Source organism: Moschus berezovskii, chromosome 8 (genome assembly GCF_049115385.1).
Source record: "Moschus berezovskii isolate FMDL1 chromosome 8, NW_MosBer_1.0, whole genome shotgun sequence".
Taxonomy (NCBI): Eukaryota; Metazoa; Chordata; class Mammalia; order Artiodactyla; family Moschidae; genus Moschus; species Moschus berezovskii.
In genome coordinates this window covers 60606277-60626714 of record NC_142467.1, presented here as the reverse complement: position 1 = coordinate 60626714, position 20438 = coordinate 60606277, and the positions used below count along the sequence as shown (strand labels likewise).

The following is a 20438-nucleotide window of genomic DNA, read 5'->3' as shown; positions in this document are numbered from 1 at the left end:
ATAAATGGATGTTGAATTTTGTCATAAAGTTCTGCATCTATTGAGATGACCATATGACATTTATTCTTCAGTTTGTTGATGGTGTATCACATTGATTGGTTTGTGTATATTAAAGAATCTTTGCATCCCTCAGATAAATTCCACTTGATTATGATGTATGAGCCTTTTAATATATTGTTGAATTTGATTTGCTAGTATTTTGTTGAGTATTTTTGCATTTATGTTCATCAGTATTCTGGTCTCTAATTTTCTATTTTTGTAGCATCTTTGTCAAGTTTTAGTAGCAGGGTGATGGTGGCCTCATAGAATGAATTAAGGAGTGTTCCTTTCTCTGGAATTTTTTTGGAATAGTTTCATAAGTATAGATGTACAATTTTCTCTAAATGTTTGATCGAATTTGCCTGTGAAGCCATCTGGTCCTGGACTTTTGTTTGTTGGGAGTTTTAAATCACAGTTTCAGTTCTTGTGGTTGATCTTTCATATTTTCTATTTCTTCTTGGTTCAGTTCTGCAAGGTTGTACCTTTCTAAGAATTTGTCCATTTCTTCTAGGTTGTCCATTTTATTGGCATATAGTTGTTTGTAGCAATCTCTTATGATCGTTTGTATTTTTGTGGTGTCAGTTATAACATCTTTTTCATTTCTGTTTTTATTGATTTGAGCACTCTACTTTTTTTCCTGATGAATCTGACTAAAGGTTTATCAATTTTATCTTTTCAGAGAACCAGCTTTTAATTTCATTGATCGTTTCTGGGTTGTTTTTGTTGTCTATTTCATTTATTTCTGCTCTAATCTTTATGATTTCTTTCCTTTTATTAACTTTGGATTTTGTTTTTCTTTCTCTAGTTGCTTTAGATGTCCAGTTAGGTTGTCTGATATTTTTCTTGTTTACTGAGGTAAGATTGTATTGCTATAAACTTCTCTCTACTTCTAGAACTACTTTTGTTGCATCCCATAGGTTTTAGGTTGTCGTGTTTTCACTGTTGTTTGTCTACAGGTTGTTGTTTTTTTTTTTAATTTCCTCCTTGATTTCATTGGTGATCCATTGGTTGTTTAGTAACAGTGTTTAGCCTCCACGTGTCTGTGTTTTTACAGTTTTTTCCCTGTAATTGATTTCTAATCTCATAGCATTGTGGTTGGATAAGAGGTTTGATATGATTTTCATTTTCTTAAATTTACTGAGACTTGCTTTGTGGCCCAGCATGTGATCATTCTTGGAGTATGTTCCATGTGCACTTGAAAAGAATGTGTATTCATCTGTTTTGGGGATGGGATGTTCTATAAATGTCAGTTAAGTCCTTGTAGCCTAGTGTGTCTTTTAAGACCTGTGTTTCCTTTTTAGTTTTCTGTCTGTCTGATCTGCCCTTTGATGAAAGTGGGGTCTTAAGTCCCTCACTAGTACTGTGTTACTGTCATTTCCTCATTTTGTGGTTCTTAGTATTTATCTTAAATATTGAGATGCTCCTGTGTTGGGTGCATATATATTTACAATTGTTATATCTTGTTCTTGAATGGATCCTTTGATCACTATGTAGTGTCCTTCTCTGTCTGTTGTAACAGTCTTTATTTTAAAGTCTGTTTTGTCTGCTGTGATTATTGACACTCCAGGTTTCTTTTGATTTCCATTTGCATGGAGATTTCCGTTCCCTCACTTTTCGTCTGTATGCATCCCTAGATCTGAATTGGGTCTTTTGTTCAGTTCAGTTGCTCAGTCGTGTCCGACTCTTTGCGACCCCATGAATCACAGCACGCCAGGCCTCCCTGTCCATCACCAACTCCCGGAGTTCACTCAAACTCATGTCCACAGAGTCGGTGATGCCATCCCCATCTCATCCTCTGTCGTCCCCATCTCCTCCCGCCCCCAATCCCTCCCAGCATCAGAGTCTTTTCCAGTAAGTCAACTCGTCGCATGAGGTGGCCAAAGTATTGGAGTTTCAGCTTTAGCATCAGTCCTTCCAATGAACACCCAGGATTGATCTCCTTTGGAATGGACTGGTTGGATCTCCTTGCAGTCCCAGGGACTCTCAAGAGTCTTCTCCAGCACCACAGTAGGGAGAGAAAAATATGTCTGGTCTTTTTTAAGACAGGCAGTCTCTGTCTTCTGTTGCAACATTTAATCCATTTATATTTAAGGTAATTATCAGTATGCATGTTCTTATTGCCATTTTGTTAATTGTTTTGGATTTGTTTTTGTCAGTCTTTTTTCCTCTTTTGTTCTTGTCTCTTGTGATTTGATAACTAACTTTAGTGTTGTTTTGGATTGCTTTTCTTTGTGTGTGGGTTGTTGTTTTTTTTTTCATCTATTGTGCAGTTTTGGTTTGTGGTTTCCATGAAGTTTTGATACAGTGGTCTATATATAAACAAAATTGTTTTAAGTTGCTGGTCTTTTAGTTTCAAATGCATTTTCAATATCCTGCATTGTGCTTTCCTCTTATTATTGCAGGTTTCGATATCACATTTGTATGTGGATGATTTCCTACCTTTACTATATGTTTGCTTTGCTGGTAAGCTCTTCCATTCATAATTTTCCTGTTTCTAGTTTGGCCTTTTCTTTTCCACCTAGAGAAGTTCCTTAAGCATTTGTTGGAAAGTTGGTCTGCTCATGCTGAATTCTCTTAGCTCTTGCTTGTCTGTAAAGCTTTTGATTTCTCCATCAAATTTGAATGAGAGTCCAGCTGGGTGGAGTTCTTGGTTGTGGGTTCTTCCCTTTCATTGCTTTAAATATAGTGGGCCACTCCCTTCTGGCCTGCAGAGTTTCTGCTGAAAAATCAGCTGATAACCTTAGGGGAATTCTTATATATGGTTTCTTTTTTTGGTTTTGTTTCTCCACTGTGTAGCTTATGGGATTTTAGTTCTACCAGGGATTGAACTCTGGGATATGGCAGTGAAAGTGCCATATCCTAACCACTGGACCAACAGAGAACTTACCCCTTGTATGTTATTTGTTGCTTTTCCCTTGTTGCTTTTAACAACTTAATGACTGGAGACATATTAATATATCTTGTTATCCAAGCATTATTGACTGGAAACATTTCAGTATTCACTTACATAAGAAATTGCCAACCACAGGCATTAGTTTCTGCAGAAATCTCCCAGTCAATAATGTATTAATGTTTTCTGTCAGTTTGATTACTGTGTCTCTCAGCATGTTCTTTCTTGGGTTTATTCTGCCTGGGACTCTCTGTGCTTCCTGGACTTGGGTGTGACTGTTTCCTTTCCCATGATACGGTAGTTTTCAGCTATTATCTCTTCAAATATTTTTTTCAGGTCCTTTCTTTTTTCCTTCTGGGGCCTCTATAAGGCAAATTGTGTATTTAGTGTTGTCCCAGAGGTCTCTGAGACCATCCTCTTTTTTTTTCCCCATTATTTTTTCTTTATTTGGTTCTGTGGCAGTAATTTACACTGTTCTATCTTCGAGCTCACTTACCAATCCTTCTGCTTCATTTATTCTGCTATTGATTTTTTCTAGTGTATTTTTCATTTCAGTTATTGTTCATCTCTGTTTACTCTTTAGATTTTCTATCTCTTTGTTAAACAGTTCTTGTATCTTCTTGATCTATGCCTTCATTCTTTTTCTGAGACCTTGGATCATATTTAATGTCATTACTCTGAATTCTTTCTCAGATGGATTCAATGCAGTCTTAATTGATCCTGGCTGCTGCTTAATTTGAGCTGTTTCTTTTGGAGCTGTGAATTGTCCATAATGCTGCAGTTTCCACTGTTTACATTTGATCTTCAGTATAACACACTCTCCTATAGCAGTGCTTACATTTCACCTGGCCACATTTATAAGGGAAAAATTCATATTTTAAAGTTTTGTATCATACCTTAAATTTAAAGCTAGTTTATATTTTGGTTATGTTAAATGGTTTGTACTAGACTGTGTTAATGTGAGGGAATCTTTGTTTACTTGGGTTTGCTTCTGTGCAAACTTGGGAACAATTGATTCCCACTGGGTGAACTCCTGCTTTTCAGATGCCAGCTCTGGAATCTTTGACCTCAATATAGATGGAGTTTCTGTGATTTTTGCTGTTCTCTTACTGGAATTTTTTTCCAGCCTAGAGGACACTGAAAATAAATCCAGATTTTATTGCCCTAAGATGATTGTGTTCTGGGAACACAGGGACAGAGCGTGCAGTAGGGTTGGGTCCTGACAGTAGAGCATTGTTTGGGTTATCCTCTTTATAAGTGCCTCTGAGTAGCACATGAGGTTCCCCCCAACCCCAGACATCAAGCAGTTCCTCAGGCAGGAGAAAGATATGTACTAAAAACGAGGGGGAAACATGATTGAGGGAGAAGGGGGAAGACACATTTATTTGAGAGAGTTTTGAGGGTCCCAGGAATAGTGAGAAATAAATACACAGAAATCAATCAAGAAAAGTCATGAAACATTGAGGTATGAGGTTGTGATATTTCTAAATACTTTGTTCTCTTTTCCTTTTCACTGCTCATTGTTTTTGGAAGGGCAGTGTCTTCAGAGAAATATAGGTCTAGACTTTGCTAGAGGGAGAACAATCATTATTACAGGGTCTTGTTGGATTAATGAAGTTTTGATGGAATTAGGTTGGATTAAGAAGGCTGACCGCCGAAGAATCGATGCTTTTGAACTGTGGTGTTGAAGAAGACTCTTGAGAGTCCCTTATACTGCAAGGAGATCCAACCAGTCCATTCTGGAGGAGATCAATCCTGGATGTTCATTGGAGGGACTGATGCTAAAGCTGAAACTGAAATATTTTGGCCACCTCATGCGACGAGTTGACTCACTGGAAAAGACTCTGATGCTGGGAAAGGTTGGGGGCGGGAGGAGAAGGGGACGACGGAGAATGAGATGGCTGGATGGCATCACGGACTCTGTGGACATGAGTTTGAGTGAACTCCGGGAGTTGGTGATGGACAGGGAGGCCTGGCGTGCTGTGATTCATGGGGTCGCGGAGAGTCGGACACGACTGAGCAACTGAACTGAACTGAACTGAAGCTAGTTTTGATGAAATTAGGTCAATTCAGAGGATACACACTGACCCCACCCTCCATACACACACACTGAATTTTAGGAAAGAATAGTTATGATGGCTGTGTTCTATAACTAATGGAATAGCCATAGGGGATTAATAAGACTGATTTCTGTATTAACCAGGTCTCACTGTGTTTACCACAGCCTTCCAGGTAGGAGAGAGGAAATGCAGAAGTAGTCAGCAGTTAAGTATGCTCAGATTCACATGATGGTTGCAATGTTAGTCACCACCAGCCTTTGCCTTAGGTTAAAGGGAAAGTCATTCCCAGGTCAGAGTATGGTGCCATGTTGGCATGGGCCAAAGAGCAAAGAGGAGGAAGAACTCCCATTCTTTTCTGAATCCCTGTTAGGCCCCTGGAAAAAGAAGAATGGGAGACAGAAGGCAGATGTGGTCAAAAGAGAGAGCTTCCAGCCATTCTGACTCCATAGTATAAAGTTTCAGTTTATTGTCGCCTCCTCCAAATGACAGTCTCCTCACTCGCACCTCCTCCCACTGGGTTTAAGTCCCTACTCCAGCCCAGTAGTCTGTTTACCACCTTTTCTAAAAAACACCATCCTTATGTTTCTCTTTTTAACCCATTGTCCAGGGAAGGATTTGAACCATGTTCATTTCTATACCCGACTACTTAAACCAGTGCCAGGCATAGTCAGCACTACATAAATGTCTGCTTGCTTGAACATCACTCAGGGTTTCCTTAGCTTACCCTACTATTGACTCCTAGCACTGGAAATTCTACAGAGGTAGTAGCTTAGGTTAGGTTGGGTTTCAGTCTGATTTATGAGCTATTATAAAGTCATCTAGAATTCCATTTCTTTCCTTCTTTCTGCTGTACCTTTCTGAAGTACCTACTTCATCTTAAGGCTGGTGACCCCCTCAGGGCTGAAGATTGGCTGTCAGCAATTTGTAGCCCATGTCCTTGCTGGAGTATGCATTTGCCTATGTTAAGGTGAAAGCATGTTTGGGAGCATGTTTGAAGAGCCCTAAGAGTTTAACTGATCAAACCACTTTAGAAATAATCCAGGTGGCCAAGGGTTGCCATTTGTGATTGGCTTTAGTCCTAAATTCCTTGAATCAGTCTTGATGGAAAAGGGGAAAGGGTGACCTGGATTGGCTTAGGTTAGACTGGGTTTACCCTGGAGCTAGTAAGGAATGAGCTTTCTATGAAGCACGTGAACTGCAGGAGGAGAGAGTGGATCCATAACTGGAAATCTGACTTATTATGAAGGGGGATATGGTTGTTGTGTGGGCAGCCAGCAAACTCCACTATTTTAATCCATATTTTTTAGGGAGACTTACTTTATTTATAAGTAAGAAAAGTAATTTATTACTTTATAAGAAGTTGTTCTCTTCTTTTTATAGTCATTTATGAATTTATTGATTGCATGTTATAAAGAATTAATGGTGAAATTATTAAATTTTGAGCATGAGACCCTTTCCTTTATTAACTTAGATAGTTAAATGTTACATCTCAGCACAGGAGAGGGGTAACAGTACAAGGCAGCAAGATGACAGTATCAGATTCATCTGAGTGTATGGACTTTGCATTCCCCAAGAGTGCTTTTAATCAGGAAGTCCTTGATCAGGCACTTCAGGGGCTACAGAGATGATAGAAAGGAGATGCCGACCCCTCCAGATTTCAGGCCTAATCAAGAAAATGGGTAAAAGGCTTTGGGGGCTGGGAGGAAATGGCCTCCCTCACAGAAGCAAAGCTCCCAGAACAGGAACTATAAAACAGTGGGGGTTCCTGGTGAGCCCTCCAGAGTCCTGGGAGCCTGGATGGTCAGAGAAGATGCTTGGCATCCTCTGTAAATAGCTCTACCCTTTGCGCTGTGACAACCGAGCGCACTGCTCAGCTGCGCAGAGCTAGGGGTCTGGGGAGAGCAATCAGGTCACCCAGTGCCTGGAGCAGGAGCAACCCTTACCCTGGTCCCTGGTCACTCACTGCTGGCATAGCTGCTTGGCTTGATTCCTGCTGTCACAGCCTGTCGTCTAGTGAGGCAGGCAGACAAAAAGCAATCAGATACGTAAGATATTTGCCAGTGGTGAGAAGAAAACAAAATGGGCAGAGCTGAAAGTGTGCAAGAGGTTTAGGATATCTCTAAGGCAATTTATAAATTGTCTAATGATTACAGTTTTTTTCTAATGATTTCCTCAGGTTAAAAACAAATAACTTTCACTGTTTGTCTCCTAGGTATACTCTGCAGGTCCCTGATGAACCAAGGGAACCCTCCACCGTATTCGGGCCCCGGTCCGACGGCCCCTTATCCCCCTTATCCATCACAACCGATGGGGCCTGGATTCTACCCTCCAGGACCTCCAGGGGGACCCTACCCACCTCCTCAGGGCGGATATCCCTACCAAGGATACCCACAGTATGGCTGGCAGGGCGGACCTCAGGAGCCTCCTAAAACCACAGGTACTGTGATGTGAATGGGTGGGTGTACAGTCGGCCCTCTGTATCTGTGGGTTCCGTACCCACAAATTCAACCAACCACCAGATTGAAAATATTTGGGGAAAGAAATTCTGAAAATTTCCAAAAAGCAGAACTTGAGTTTGCTGCACTCTCGAAACTACTTCCATAACATTCATGTTGTATTTACAACTATTTAAACAACATTTACCTTGTGTTGGGTGTTATAAATAATCTATAAGTGATTTAAAGCATGCAGAAGGACATGTGTAGGTTATATACAAATACCTTTCATAAGGCACTCGAGGCACCACAGGTTTGGTATCATGTGGGTCCTGGAACAAGTAAGTCCTCATAGACACTGAGGGACGACTGTGTGTGTGTGCCTGGGTGCATGTGTGTGCAGTCCCACATCTCTAAAGGAGATGTTTGCATGTTCTCTCTGGCAGAGGAGCAACTCTGGCCTTTGAGTGCTGTGGTTGCCATTCCCAAAGCTTGGTGACTGCATAGATTGACTTCTAACTCAGGAGAGTTGAGTCAGTTCTGATTCCTTCCTTCGTTAACATCACTTCCTGGCCAACATGTTTTCTGAGGGCACCTCCTCAAGCAGTGAGTGGGGGCAAATTAGCAGTTGGATTCTTGCTTTGGCAGCCAGTTTTGTTTTCCAAGTTTAGCCTGTTGGGATTATTTTCTCTCTCAACTTGTTGACCCTCAAGTCATCCTTTTGCCCCTGCTGTGGGGTTGGCTTTCTTTGCTAATCTATTTTCATGATTCTGTGCAACCTGCCGGCTGAGTGTCAGCAGGCTTGTAGTCTTTCTTGTGTGCTAGAACAGTGCTTCCCAGAGTTTACTCTGGAGACAAGGGCAGCCCGTGAGCAGCTGTCAGGCTGCCTTGAGGAAATGCAGAAAGAGTAAACATCTAAAAACTTTGAAAACAGTTTGAGGTTGCTGTGACGTTCAAGCCTGTAATCTTGCATTTTACAAAAAGCAGCAGTCTGTGAAGGGTTAGAAAGGAAACATCTTGAGAAGCACTGTGCTATATATGTCTGGGTGACTGCTGTGACTGTTCTAGAACTTTTTGGTTTGCAGAATAGTTGCTCTCTTTGAGCTTTCAGCTTTTGAATATAGCTCATTCTTACCGAGTGCTTATTATGTGCCAGATGCTTTCCTAAGAGCTTTATATACATTCACATTTAATCCTTGCAACAGTCTTACGAGGTTATTCCCATTTTACAGTGAAGTGATTGAGGCACAGATTGGAGTAATGACTTGCCCAAGGCCACCCAGCTAGAAATGGCAGAGCCCAGATCTGAATCCTGACAGGTTAACTGTGGACTCTGTACCTGTATCTTATTGCTGTTGTCCCTTTCCTGTCTTTTCTGAACTGCCACATTCATCTGAATTTTAGAACCTTAAGCTGCCTCAGAGATTTTCTGAGGTTAATTTATAGTTTAACCCCTAAGGTTTAATAGTTTAACCCCTAAGATTAAATTTTATAGTTTAACCCCTTAATAATCGAAAGTAGTAACGGAATTGAAGTTTCTTTTTATTTCAGAATTTGAGGGTTCTTTGGAATGGGTGGATACCAAGGAAGAAAAGTAGACTTAAGGGGAGTCGTGGGCTCAGTATGGGAAAGATTACACTTTTATGGTATTAAGTCAGAGGCTATATCAATGTTGAATAGATTTGAATACCTTTAAAAGATTTAGTTTATTTTGAAGGAAAACTTTTCCAATCCAAGCTCTGTTTCTGTTTTAAAGTGTTACAACATGTGCTTGGAGGAGTTCAGGAAGTAAAACCAGTATAATCAGAATAATTGGCATCCAGGTCTGTGACATCAGAGGGGGATTTCCTGAAAATAAGCTCTGTATCTAGGTTTCTGTTTCAAAATAAGGTAACCCTGTGATGAATGAAAGAAGGCAGTCTGAAAAGACGACATAATGTATGATTCTGTTTATGTGCAATTCAAGACTAAGCCAAACTAACCTGTGGTTCTGGAGATCAAAATAGCAGAGTGGGGGGCTACGGTGGGGTTTGTTATTGACTGGGAAGGGTACAGGGAACCTTCTGGGTATTAGGAGTATTCTTTAATCTTAATCTGGGTATAAACATTTTTCAAGTCTCACACTTAATATCTGTGCACTTTAGTATGTATGTCAATAAAAAACGTCAGCCCAGCGTTTGTATTAAACAATAGACTCAGTCCAATGCCTCCCTCGGCTGTATCTTTCACCCAGAGCCCTTCTGGCTTATGAGTGAAAGATTTGTGAAGCAATACAGGCCCTTCCAAACATTTCCAGGCCTGTATTGTTTGTACTGATTGTAAGTAGCATTCAGTGGATTGGAACGTTCCAGAGCTTGTCTAGAATAAGTGCTTCCTGGACTCGGTGGACCTTGTCCCCTCATGCAGAAAATATTCATGGGTTTGGCCCTCTTTCTTACCTTTGGTGTCATTTAAGTGTTAGTATTATGTCAGCATTTTTGAGGAAAAAATAGGATGTTAATTGTTCTTAGGATTAAAAGGTTCTTTTAGTTTAGTGTTATCAATTTGTCATGATTTCATATATGCAGTTGAAAGCTGTTGAACATCCTTCTCTACAGAATTTCTCACTGACATCAGCCTCGGTATTGTTAATTGCCTACACCCATGCTGCACCAGACTTGGCAGGCGATGCCAGATGGTGAAGTCCTTCTCTCATCCTGGGTTCTGGGGGATCCAGAGTCTGTGAATGGGACCCTCTGACCCCCTCACTAAGGGATGCACCTTTAGGGAACCTGTTTCATTTATTTATCTCTGTTGCTCCTGGGATCCTCAATCAGAATCATTCTTGGGGCCTATATTCTAAGCATGAGAATTTGAGCGCTCTGCAGAAATTTAAAGGGTTTTTTTTTTTCTCTAGCAGGATGATTTTAGATTTATCTGCTGCTGCATTTACCATCTCTCAGCTGAAGTTCTAGTGTGTAGTCCATTCTGTTAACAGCCACCTAGGTGGAAATTATTCTAGGGTCTTAGTGAAAGTGAAAGTCGCTCAGTCATGTCTAATTCTTTGCAATCCCATGGACTGTATAGTCCATGGGATTCTGCAGGCCAGAATATTGGGGTGGGTAGCCCTTCCCTTCTCCAGAGTATTTTCCCAACCCAGGGATCGAACCCAGGTCTCCCGCATTGCAGGCAGATTCTTTACCAGCTGAGCTGGAGGGGGTCTTAGCTATTCTTAATTGACGTTTGGTAATTAGTAAGGATTTAATAAAGATGTGTTGAATATACAAGAAGGTGGGTAGGTGGCTGATCTAAGCAGACCCTTCTTTGGTACTCTGTTTAAAGTTCAAATTTCATTTTCTCAGATATTGTATTTTTTTTAAGCCTTTGTTTTCCTCAGCAAATCAGCTTTTTGGAAACCATGTGATTGGAAGGAGCAGGTGTTTGTGAGAATGAGGCTTCCCTGGGGAGCACACCTGCAATATGTCAAGGGTCTCCTGGGATGGTTTTTAATAATAATAATAATAGTTAATATTTCTTGCATTGGCATTAGCTTCATGTGATTGTCACAGTGACCCTCTGTCATTAGTCCCATGTTATAGTGGAATATGAGGCTCAGAAAGGTTGTGTTTCAGTTACTATTGTAGAACATATCACTCTGAAACTAAGTGGCTTAAAACAACAGCGATTTATTATTTCTCATGGTTCAGTGAATTGGCTTTAGGGGATCTCTCCTGGGGTCACTTGCATGACTTAATTCAGCTGTCAGCCTGGCTGGAGCTGAAATGTCCAAGACGACCTCACTCACATGACTAAGGCCTCGTTTACCTTCGTGAGGCCTCTCTCTGTACATCTCCCTGTCCTTCAAGAGTGTGAAAGTAGCAGCTGCCAGGCTTTTAATAGTGAGGCCCAGAACTGGCACCACCTCACCCTGTATCCTGTTGCTCAAAGGCTGGCCAGGTTCAGCAGGAGGGGAACTAGATGCCATCTCCTTCACTTCTGCTTTTTTGGTAACAGTTTTGTTTAGATACAATTCACGTACCATACAGTTATCCTACTTCAAGTGTACAGTCCAGTGGGTTTTAGTGTAGTCACTAAAATAGTTGTGTGACTATCACCACTAATTTCAGAACATTGTCATCACCCTGAAAAGAGACCCTTTGGCAGTTACTCCCCATATCCTTAAATCTCCTCCTCCATTAATTTATTTTCTGTCTCTAGATTTGTCTGTGCTGAACTTTGAATCATGTAATATGTAGTCTTTTATGACCGGCTGCTTTTACTGAGTATAATGTTTTCGAGGTTCATCCACATCGTGGCAAGTATCAGTGCTCCATTCCTTTGCCAAATAATATTCTATGGATATACCATATTTTATTCATCCTTTCATTAGTTGATAGATATTTGCTTTTGAACTATTATGAATAATAAATAAATGGCTGTTACAAACATTGGTATAAAACAGACTTCATCTCACTAGGAGGAACAGGGGCTTCCTAGGTGGCTCAGTGTGGTAAGGAATCTGTCTGCAGCGCAGGAGACAGGGGTTCAATCCCTGGGTCGGGAAGATCCCCTGGAGGAGGAAATGGCAACCCACTCCAGTGTTCTTGCCTGGAGAATCCCATGGACAGAGGAACCTGGTGGACCACAGTCCGTAGGATTGCAGATTTGAATGCGACTGAGCAACTGACCAGGCACACACTAGGAGAAACAGCATGTGAGGACAGGGCGAGAGGAGCTGTTGGTGGCCGTCTTGGCAGTTGGTCCACCACACTCCAATCTTTGCTTTTAACAGTTCACATCCCTCCCGTGTGAAAAATATACCCACCCCATTATTAGACCATCAGATGTCTCATCCAGTATCTACCTTGGCTTGGAGTTAAGGATGCCACCACTGAGGATGGCCTCTGACCAGCCGTGTTGCTCCCCTTCACTCCCTGCTCCTCATTCTCATTCTGCCCAGCCCTACAGAGAGATCAAACAGAATATCAGCACCTCCATGAAACTTTCCCTCCTGAATCCCACACCTTCCCTAGAACTTACCACTCCTAGGTGCGAACTTCAGCTGCACTCCATACAGACTTCTTTCAAAGCACTTCCTCTCAGCAAACTCAGTTAGGTTTCATGTTCTGTAAAGAATTCTGAAAGAAATGGGAATACCAGACCATCTGACCTGCCTCTTGAGAAACCTGTATGCAGGTCAGGAAGCAATAGTCAGAACTATACATGGAACAACAGACTGGTTCCAAATAGGAAAAGGAGTACGTCAAGGCTGAATATTGTCACCCTGCTTATTTAAATTATATGCAGAGTACATCATGAGGAACGCTGGGCTGGAAGAAGCACGAGCTGGAATCAAGATTGCTGGGAGAAATATCAATAACCTCAGATATGCAGATGACACCACCCTTATGGCAGAAAGTGAAGAGGAACTCAAAAGCCTCTTGATGAAAGAGGAGAGTGAAAGGGTTGGCTTGAAGCTCAACATTCAGAAAACAAAGATCATGGCATCTGGTCCCATCACTTCATGGGAAAAAATGGAAAAACAGTGGAAACAGTGTCAGACTTTATTTTTTTGGGCTCCAAAATCACTGCGGATGCTGATTGCAGCCATGAAATTAAAAGACGCTTACTCCTTGGAAGGAAAGTTATGACCAACCTAGATAGCATATTAAAAAGCAGAGACGTTACTTTGCCAACCAAGGTCCATCTAGTCAAGGCTATGGTTTTTCCAGTGGTCATGTATGGATGTGAGAGTTGAACTGTGAAGAAAGCTGAGCGCCGAAGAATTGATGCTTTTGAACTGTGGTGCTGGAGAAGACTCTTGAGAGTCCCTTGGACTGCAAGGAGATCCAACTAGTCCATTCTAAAGGAGATCAATCCTGGGTGTTCATTGGAAGGACTGATGCTAAAGCTGAAATTGCAATACTTTGGCCACCTCATGCGACGAGTTGGCTCACTGGAAAAGACTCTGATGCTGGGAGGGATTGGGGGCAGGAGGAGAAGGGGACAACAGAGAATGAGATGGCTGGATGGCATCACTGACTTGATGGACATGAGTTTGAGTGAACTCCAGGAGTTGGTTATGGACAGGGAGGCCTGGCGTGCTGTGATTCATGGGGTCACAAAGAGTTGGACACGACTGAACGACTGAACTGAACTGAAAGAACCTCTTAAGTGAATGACTACAGTCAACCTTGCTCTTATTGTTTTGGTTTAGACTTCTACCATTTGTGTTAGTCAAGACTCATAAAACTGCAAGTAATAGAATCTCAGCTTTAAATATTAATGAACAACAGAGGATCTTCAGAGACCTGAGTAAAGGCCCCAGATGATAGATGGTGACCAAACAGACAGGATAAAGGGTCACTGAGGGAACAGAGGCAACACAGGAAGGAAAAGAAAGGAGGAGAGGAATCATAATATTCTTAGATATGCAAGGAGATTTCTTATTGAAATAAGAGTAGGGATGCTCTATAAAAAGCAACTCAGGAAACAAAAGCACTTAGGCAAGGAGCTGTATCAGCCCAAGGATTGGGTTCAAAGACCCATTTGGAAAGACAGGTCTTACCAAACCAGAATTTAAGGCTTTTTCCCTCAGGTGGAAATTTGACATATATTTTGGGTGTATATTACTACGTAGTCAGTCAAGTTCAGTTGCTCAGTCTCGTCTGACTCTTTGCGACCCCATGGACTGGAGCACAGCAGGCTTCCCTGTCCATTACCAACGCCTGGAGCCTACTCAAACTCATGTCCATCGCGTCGGTGATGCCATCCAACCATCTCATCATCTGTCATCCCCTTCTCCTCCTGCTTTCAGTCTTTCCCAGCATCAGGGTCTTTTCCAGTGAGTCAGCTCTCCACATCAGGTGCCCAAAGTATTGGAGTTTGAGCTTCAGCATCAGTCCTTCCAATGAATATTCAGGACTGATTTCCTTTAGGATGGACTGGTTGGATCTCCTTGCAGTCCAAGGGACTTTCAAGAGTCTTCTCCAACACCACAGTTCAAAAGCATCAATTCTTCGGCGCTCAGCTTTCTTCACAGTCCAACTCTCACATCCGTATATGACCACGGAAAAAACCATAGCCTTGACTAGACGGACCTTTGTTGGCAAAGTAATGTCTCTACTTTTTAATATGCTATCTAGGTTGGTCATAACTTTCCTTCCAAGGAGTAAGCGTCTTTTAATTTCCTGGCTGCAATCAGCATCTGCAGTGATTTTGGAGCCCAAAAAATAAAGTCAGCCACTGTTTCCCCGTCTGTTTGCCATGAAGTGATGGGACTGGATGCCATGATCTTAGTTTTCTGAATGTTGAGCTTTAAGCCAACTTTCTCACTCTCCTCTTTCACTTTCATCAAGAGGCTCTTTAGTTCCTCTTCACTTTCTGCCATAAGGGTAGTGTCATCTGCATATCTGAGGTTATTGATATTTCTCCCGACAATCTTGATTCCAGCTTGTGCTTCTTCCAGCCCAGCGTTCCTCATGATGTACTCTGCATATAAGTTAAATAAGCAGGGTGACAATATACAGCCTTGACGTACTCCTTTTCCTATTTGGAACCAGTCTGTTGTTCCATGTCCAGTTCTAACTGTTGCTTCCTGACCTGCATACAGGTTTCTCAAGAGGCAGGTCAGGTGGTCTGGTATTCCCATCTCTTTCAGAATTTTCCACAGTTTGTGGTGATCCACACAGTCAAAGGCTTTGGCATAGTCAATAAAGCAGAAATAGATGTTTTTCTGGAACTCTATTGCTTTTTCCATGATCCAGCGGATGTTGGCAATTTGATGTCTGGTTCCTCTGCCTTTTCCAAAACCAGCTTGAACATCTGGAAGTTCACAGTTCACGTATTGCTGAAGCCTGGCTTGGAGAATTTTGAGCATGACTTTATTAGCGTGTGAGATGAGTGCAATTGTGCGGTAGTTTGAGCATTCTTTGGCATTGCCTTTCTTTGGGATTGGAATGAAAACTGACCTTTTCCAGTCCTGTGGCCACTGCTGAGTTTTCCAAGTTTGCTGGCATATTGAGTGCAACACTTTCACAGCATCATCTTTCAGGATTTGAAATAGCTCAACTGAAATTCCATCACCTCCACTAGCTTTGTTCATAGTGAAGCTTCCTAAGGCCTATTTGACTTCACATTCCAGGATGTCTGGCTCTAGACCCTCTTTCTTAGAGATACTGAAATACAGAGAGGTTTAGTGACTTGCCGGGATGCTTGTGTTTTGATGAAGACATAAGTCCTGAATCCAGGCTAAATGCATTTCCTCTTTACTGCATGCTGCTACAATCCACTACTGATTCCACAGCAGTCCTCAGACACGCATCTGAGGAAAGTACTTTCTTCTCAGCCTATTTCTCCCCCTGTCTCCTCCCTCCCCCTCACCCCCCAGCCACAGAAACAAACACAGAAGGGAGTTATAACAGGGTACCACTTTCCTAGTAGACAGGTGGCAAGTGTGATAAAAGCTGGATTCAAATCCCCTAATTAATGCTAGGACCTGGGCAGATTGCTTAACCTCTTTGATCTTTGAGTGTGCCTGCTTCCCCTGGTAAGCTTCATGAAGGCGATCTTTTTCTCTCAGCCTCTGTTTCCACAGAACCTAGAACAGTGCTGACATGTGGTATATGCTCAGTAAATGTCTGCTAAATGGATGGAAATAACATCAGTTCGAAAGATGTTCGTGAATTCATGTTCCATTTCTGGTCCCCTTTCCATATGAGACTCTTCCCTTGCTATTTAACTGTTGTAGGTCCAGGTACTGGGATTTTATTCATGTTCTTCTGGGTTAGGACTGATATTTGGCAATGTATGGATATAAAATGAAGTCAATTCTGCTTCAGCAGAGTCCCTAGGATGTCCCCATGGAGTTCAGAAGGCTGATTGGCCTTTGCACGGGGTTTCTGAGCCTGTAAAGTGTGCCTGTTTTTGTTCTTTGTAATTTGAAAATACAAAAGGTGCATGCTTGTGGCAGAAGAGCCCTACCTGGGTCACTGGCCGACCAGCCAACCTTTCCCCAGTCCACAGCGGCCTTTCCCCAGTCCTCAGTCTGTGCAGGCTGGTGGCGCGGCCTGGTTTGCCTGCACACTGCCTTCATGTCTGACACTGCTCTCTCACCCAGCGCAGGGGTAAACAAGGAAAGAAATCCAGAATCTCTGCTAAGAAATTTACAGCTGGCTTGTTTGAGCCGTTTATGCTTTTTTTTTTTAATCAGAAACTCTGATGAGGCATTTTTCGTTGCCCCGGGAAGCCTTTCCAGCGTAGATAAAGTCCACCTCAGTACCTTCTTTCTTCACCAGGTGTCAGATGACAGAATGTCCCAGCAAGGACTCTGCATGGAGCCACCACTAGCCACACTGGCTCAGGAATGTAGGTGGAGTCTCTCCAGTTCCCTGAGCTTCTACTTCCTTATCTGTAATACTGTGATCACAGGACTGAGGCGAAGCGTAAACAAAAATCATATACTGTCCAGTGTACAGGCAGGGAGGACTCAGTACCCTCCCTTGGCCCACACCACTTTTCTGAATTTTTGCTTGTGGATGGATGGGGCTGCTGAAGACAGGAAGCCCTCAGGGGAAAGGTGGGGATCCCAGTTGCTAAGAGTCATTCCTGATCTGCCCCCCATCCCCCCCGCCAGAATCCCCACGGGCCTGAGGCAGCCATGGGACCCACAACTCCAGAGTCACGTCATCCGCCTTATAACTGGTCTCCCTCCTCCTGCTCTTGCCCCTGCTGTCTGCTTTCTCCCCCAGACCCTCTAGAAGCTTCCCTTGTCATTCAGAGTAAAAACCAGTCCTTAGGTGACCAGCCAGGCCCTCCATGGGCAGGCTACTGCTGTGTAGTGCTCCAGTGCTCCTTGGTATTTGTGGTATTTGCCATTCCCTTCCCCTCTGCCTTTCTCTTTCCTTCAAAATCGACCCGGCCTGTGTTCTCTTGATTCTTGCTCAGGTGTCACCTAGTCCGAGAAGCCTTCCACCCACCTTCCCTCTCCCCACCCCATCAGCTGAAACACCCTTGTCTGCTCTCTCTCCCCTCTCTGTGCCTCTTTTCCCTTCCCAGCACATTGCTCACGGTTCCTTGACTGCCTTCGTCCTCCTGCTGGAGCGTAAATTGCTTGCAGGCAGGCACTTTTGTGTGTCATGTTCACTACTTGAGTCCAAGGATGTGTTGACTGGCAGGCTGTCCCCTCCCCATGTCCTCTGGCTGCACAGGCGTCTCTGCAGCACCCTCCTTGTGATGTTACCTTGGGTTCCTCTCCCTTCTCAGCTTCTCTGTATAGAATCCTAGGAGTGGCTCTGAGTTTTTGCTGTGGGTCATACCTGGTGCTGAACACTATATATCCTTCAGGTTCTAATTAGAGGGACAGCTCCATGAAGTGGGTCTTATTAAAGAAGAGTTTGCCCAAGGTCAGAGCTAGTAAGTGGCAAGCAATCATTCTAACACCTTGTGTGACCTGAGACAGACTCAGTGACCACAAGGAGGAAGGTCTCTAGAAAGGGAGAAGGAAGAAGTATGAGATGGAGACAGTCAGGTTCCCAGAGCTAGCACCGTAGCTGGTAGTAGGGTTTCCAGAAAGAGCTACAGAAAGCATCAATCCCCAGGGCCTATCCAGATGAAGGCACAGAAATGGGGCAAAAGGAACAGTTGCCTGTGGTCTAATCCAGCCTACACATGTTCCCCTCTTTAACCAGGAGGAGGTGGGCTGCTTGTGGAGTCCTCTGGGGATTTGTGGCTCTTGATAAGGGCTGTGGCACCAGCTATTTCTCTCAGCACTGCAGACCTCCCCTCTCCCTGATGCAGGGAGGGCCAGGACCGTGGCCCATTGGGCTTTCAGCTCATCCTTACTTTGAGGAGAAAACTGCTTCTTCTTACTTTTGGTCATGGTCTCTTGGCTTCCATTTAGTTTGAGGCTTTGCTACTGGCCTGGGTTTCTCTGTGATAGGCCAGAAGTTTTTATTTACCTGAGGATAAAGAAGTTTTGGGGAGAGCTGTTCCTCACCTAATCCTTGAGTGTTCCAGAGTAGAACCTATAAAAGTTAAGGGTTTAAACATTTCTTTTCCCTTCCTATTATTAGGATAAAGACCAGCATTTCCAAAGGACTTGAGAGGTCCTCCATGTTCTAGTCTTGCCAGCAGATTCTGTTTTCACTTCCTCAACCTCCCTAGGCCTCTCCTCCCATATGGCTTTTGCAAATGGTGTTTCCTCTGTATGGCTTGCAAAATCATACCTCTCTTGACTCAGTAGAAGTAACTCTTACTAATCCTTCCCGTCTCACTCTTGTGTAACTTCAGTGACACTGAGTGGTACCTCACCCTCACTCCCCAGTGCAGCCTGGGCCAGCTTTCTGCCCTTCATAGTGCTCTCTTGGTTTGTAATTTTACAGCTTTGGCTCTAGTTAGAGAATTAAGGTCTCCACCACTGTCCAAAAGTGTCCTGATTGCAGAGACCCTGAATAATTTGACTGACCCCTTGATTCCCCAGTGAGTACTTGTTGAGTGATTAAAGATGAAGAGGAGTTTGAAGATACGCAGGAGAGAGGACAGGGTGAGTTTCTGGAGTAAGCTTTGTCAAGTTGTTAAACTTTGAACTTGAATTTGCAGAAAAGATCATTTACACCACTTTCCCCTCCCTCGTGTAATTCATTTGTTGGTCTGGGCTCTGAGCAGGATATTCACCGTGGAGCATTGTTGGAGTACTGAGTCACGAGTGTGTGAATTATCAGAACTGAGAGATGCAGCTTTGGGTCATTTTTGCCTCCACTGAGTGGTCTGGTCCCTGAACATAGTAACAACTCTCATAGAAAAAAAATTTTCCACTCACAGTCCAGATACCCCATTATCTCAAATCATTTTTGTGTTCTTATTTCCCCAGCAGTTCTTGCTTAGATGCACGTGTTGTTTGCACCTGGCGGCCACTGTAGTGTAGATTCCATTATGTGTCCTGTCCCCTCCTCCACCCCACTTACCTTGTATAAGCAGATTCCCTGTAGGGCAGGGTTTCACCTTTGGCACCTTGCTATTTGGGTTGGATGATTTTGGTGGGGGGGAATACAGAACTGTCCTGTACATTGTATGTTTAGCAGCATCCCTGGCCTCTACCCACTATATGCCAGTAGTATCTGCTCAGTTGTAACAACCAGCAGTGTTGTCCATACATTACCAGATGTTCCTTAGGGGCTCAGATCACTTGCCTTTGAGAACCCTTCCTATAGAGTCTTCGTATGAAAGCTGTAAGATGGACTTTTGAGCCCAGTGGAGGAAAAGGCCTTCCTAATAAGCTTTATCAGCAGCTAAAAAATCCATGACTTTTTTTTGGTGGCCAGCCCAGGAAAAAGCCTCCAGGAACCTGGAGCTTTAAAGAATTCACTCATGACTTCTTACTGGATAGACAAGCTTTGTTTCTGAGCCTCTCTGCAGGTGGGCCTGGAGAATCTGGGTGTCTGAAAACAATTCCTAGATTAAAACTAGCAGGACAAGAAGAGTTTGAGGCCAGTGGTCTACGTTTTTGAACATTTAATATTAATTATTAATTGTTGAATAATTAATAAAAGCTAAATAAAAGAACGAATAGTTATCAAGTGGTTATGGTGTATCAGGCATTTTTATGAGTCAGCTCTTTTAGTCCTTGTAACAACCCTGTGAAATAGGTTTGTTACCATCCCCATCATACAGATCAGAGGTCCCCAACCCCCAGGCCACAGACTGGCCCACACGGCAGGTGGTGAGCAGTGGGTGAGTGAGTGAAGCTTCATCTGCGTTTAAAGCCGCTCCCCATTGTCCCCACCTGAGCTCCACCTCCTGCCAGATCAGTGGCATTAGATTCTTGAGTTCAGGCCCTACTGTGAACTGAACCTGCAAGGGATCAGGGTTTTGGGCTGCTTTTGAGAATGTGAGAATCATCCCAAAACCATCTTCCTCTCCCCATCCATGAAAAATAATTGTCTTCCACGAAACTGGTCCACAGTGCCTAAAAGCTGGGGACCACTGGTATAGATGAAGGAATTGAAGCAGAGAAAGCATGAAACTTGTTCATGGTCC

The 20438-nt window shown here is 43.1% G+C and overlaps 1 protein-coding gene across 1 annotated transcript in view; it reads left to right on the top strand.

Annotated features, from left to right (window-relative positions):
- The window catches only part of CYSTM1 (cysteine rich transmembrane module containing 1), a 54557-nt gene that overhangs the window by 19448 nt on the left and 14671 nt on the right, over window positions 1-20438 (top strand). The window contains exon 3 of the mRNA XM_088839300.1: window positions 7202-7426. Coding sequence (XP_088695426.1) covers window positions 7202-7426 — 225 coding nt within the window. The remainder of the gene's footprint in view (window positions 1-7201; window positions 7427-20438) is intronic.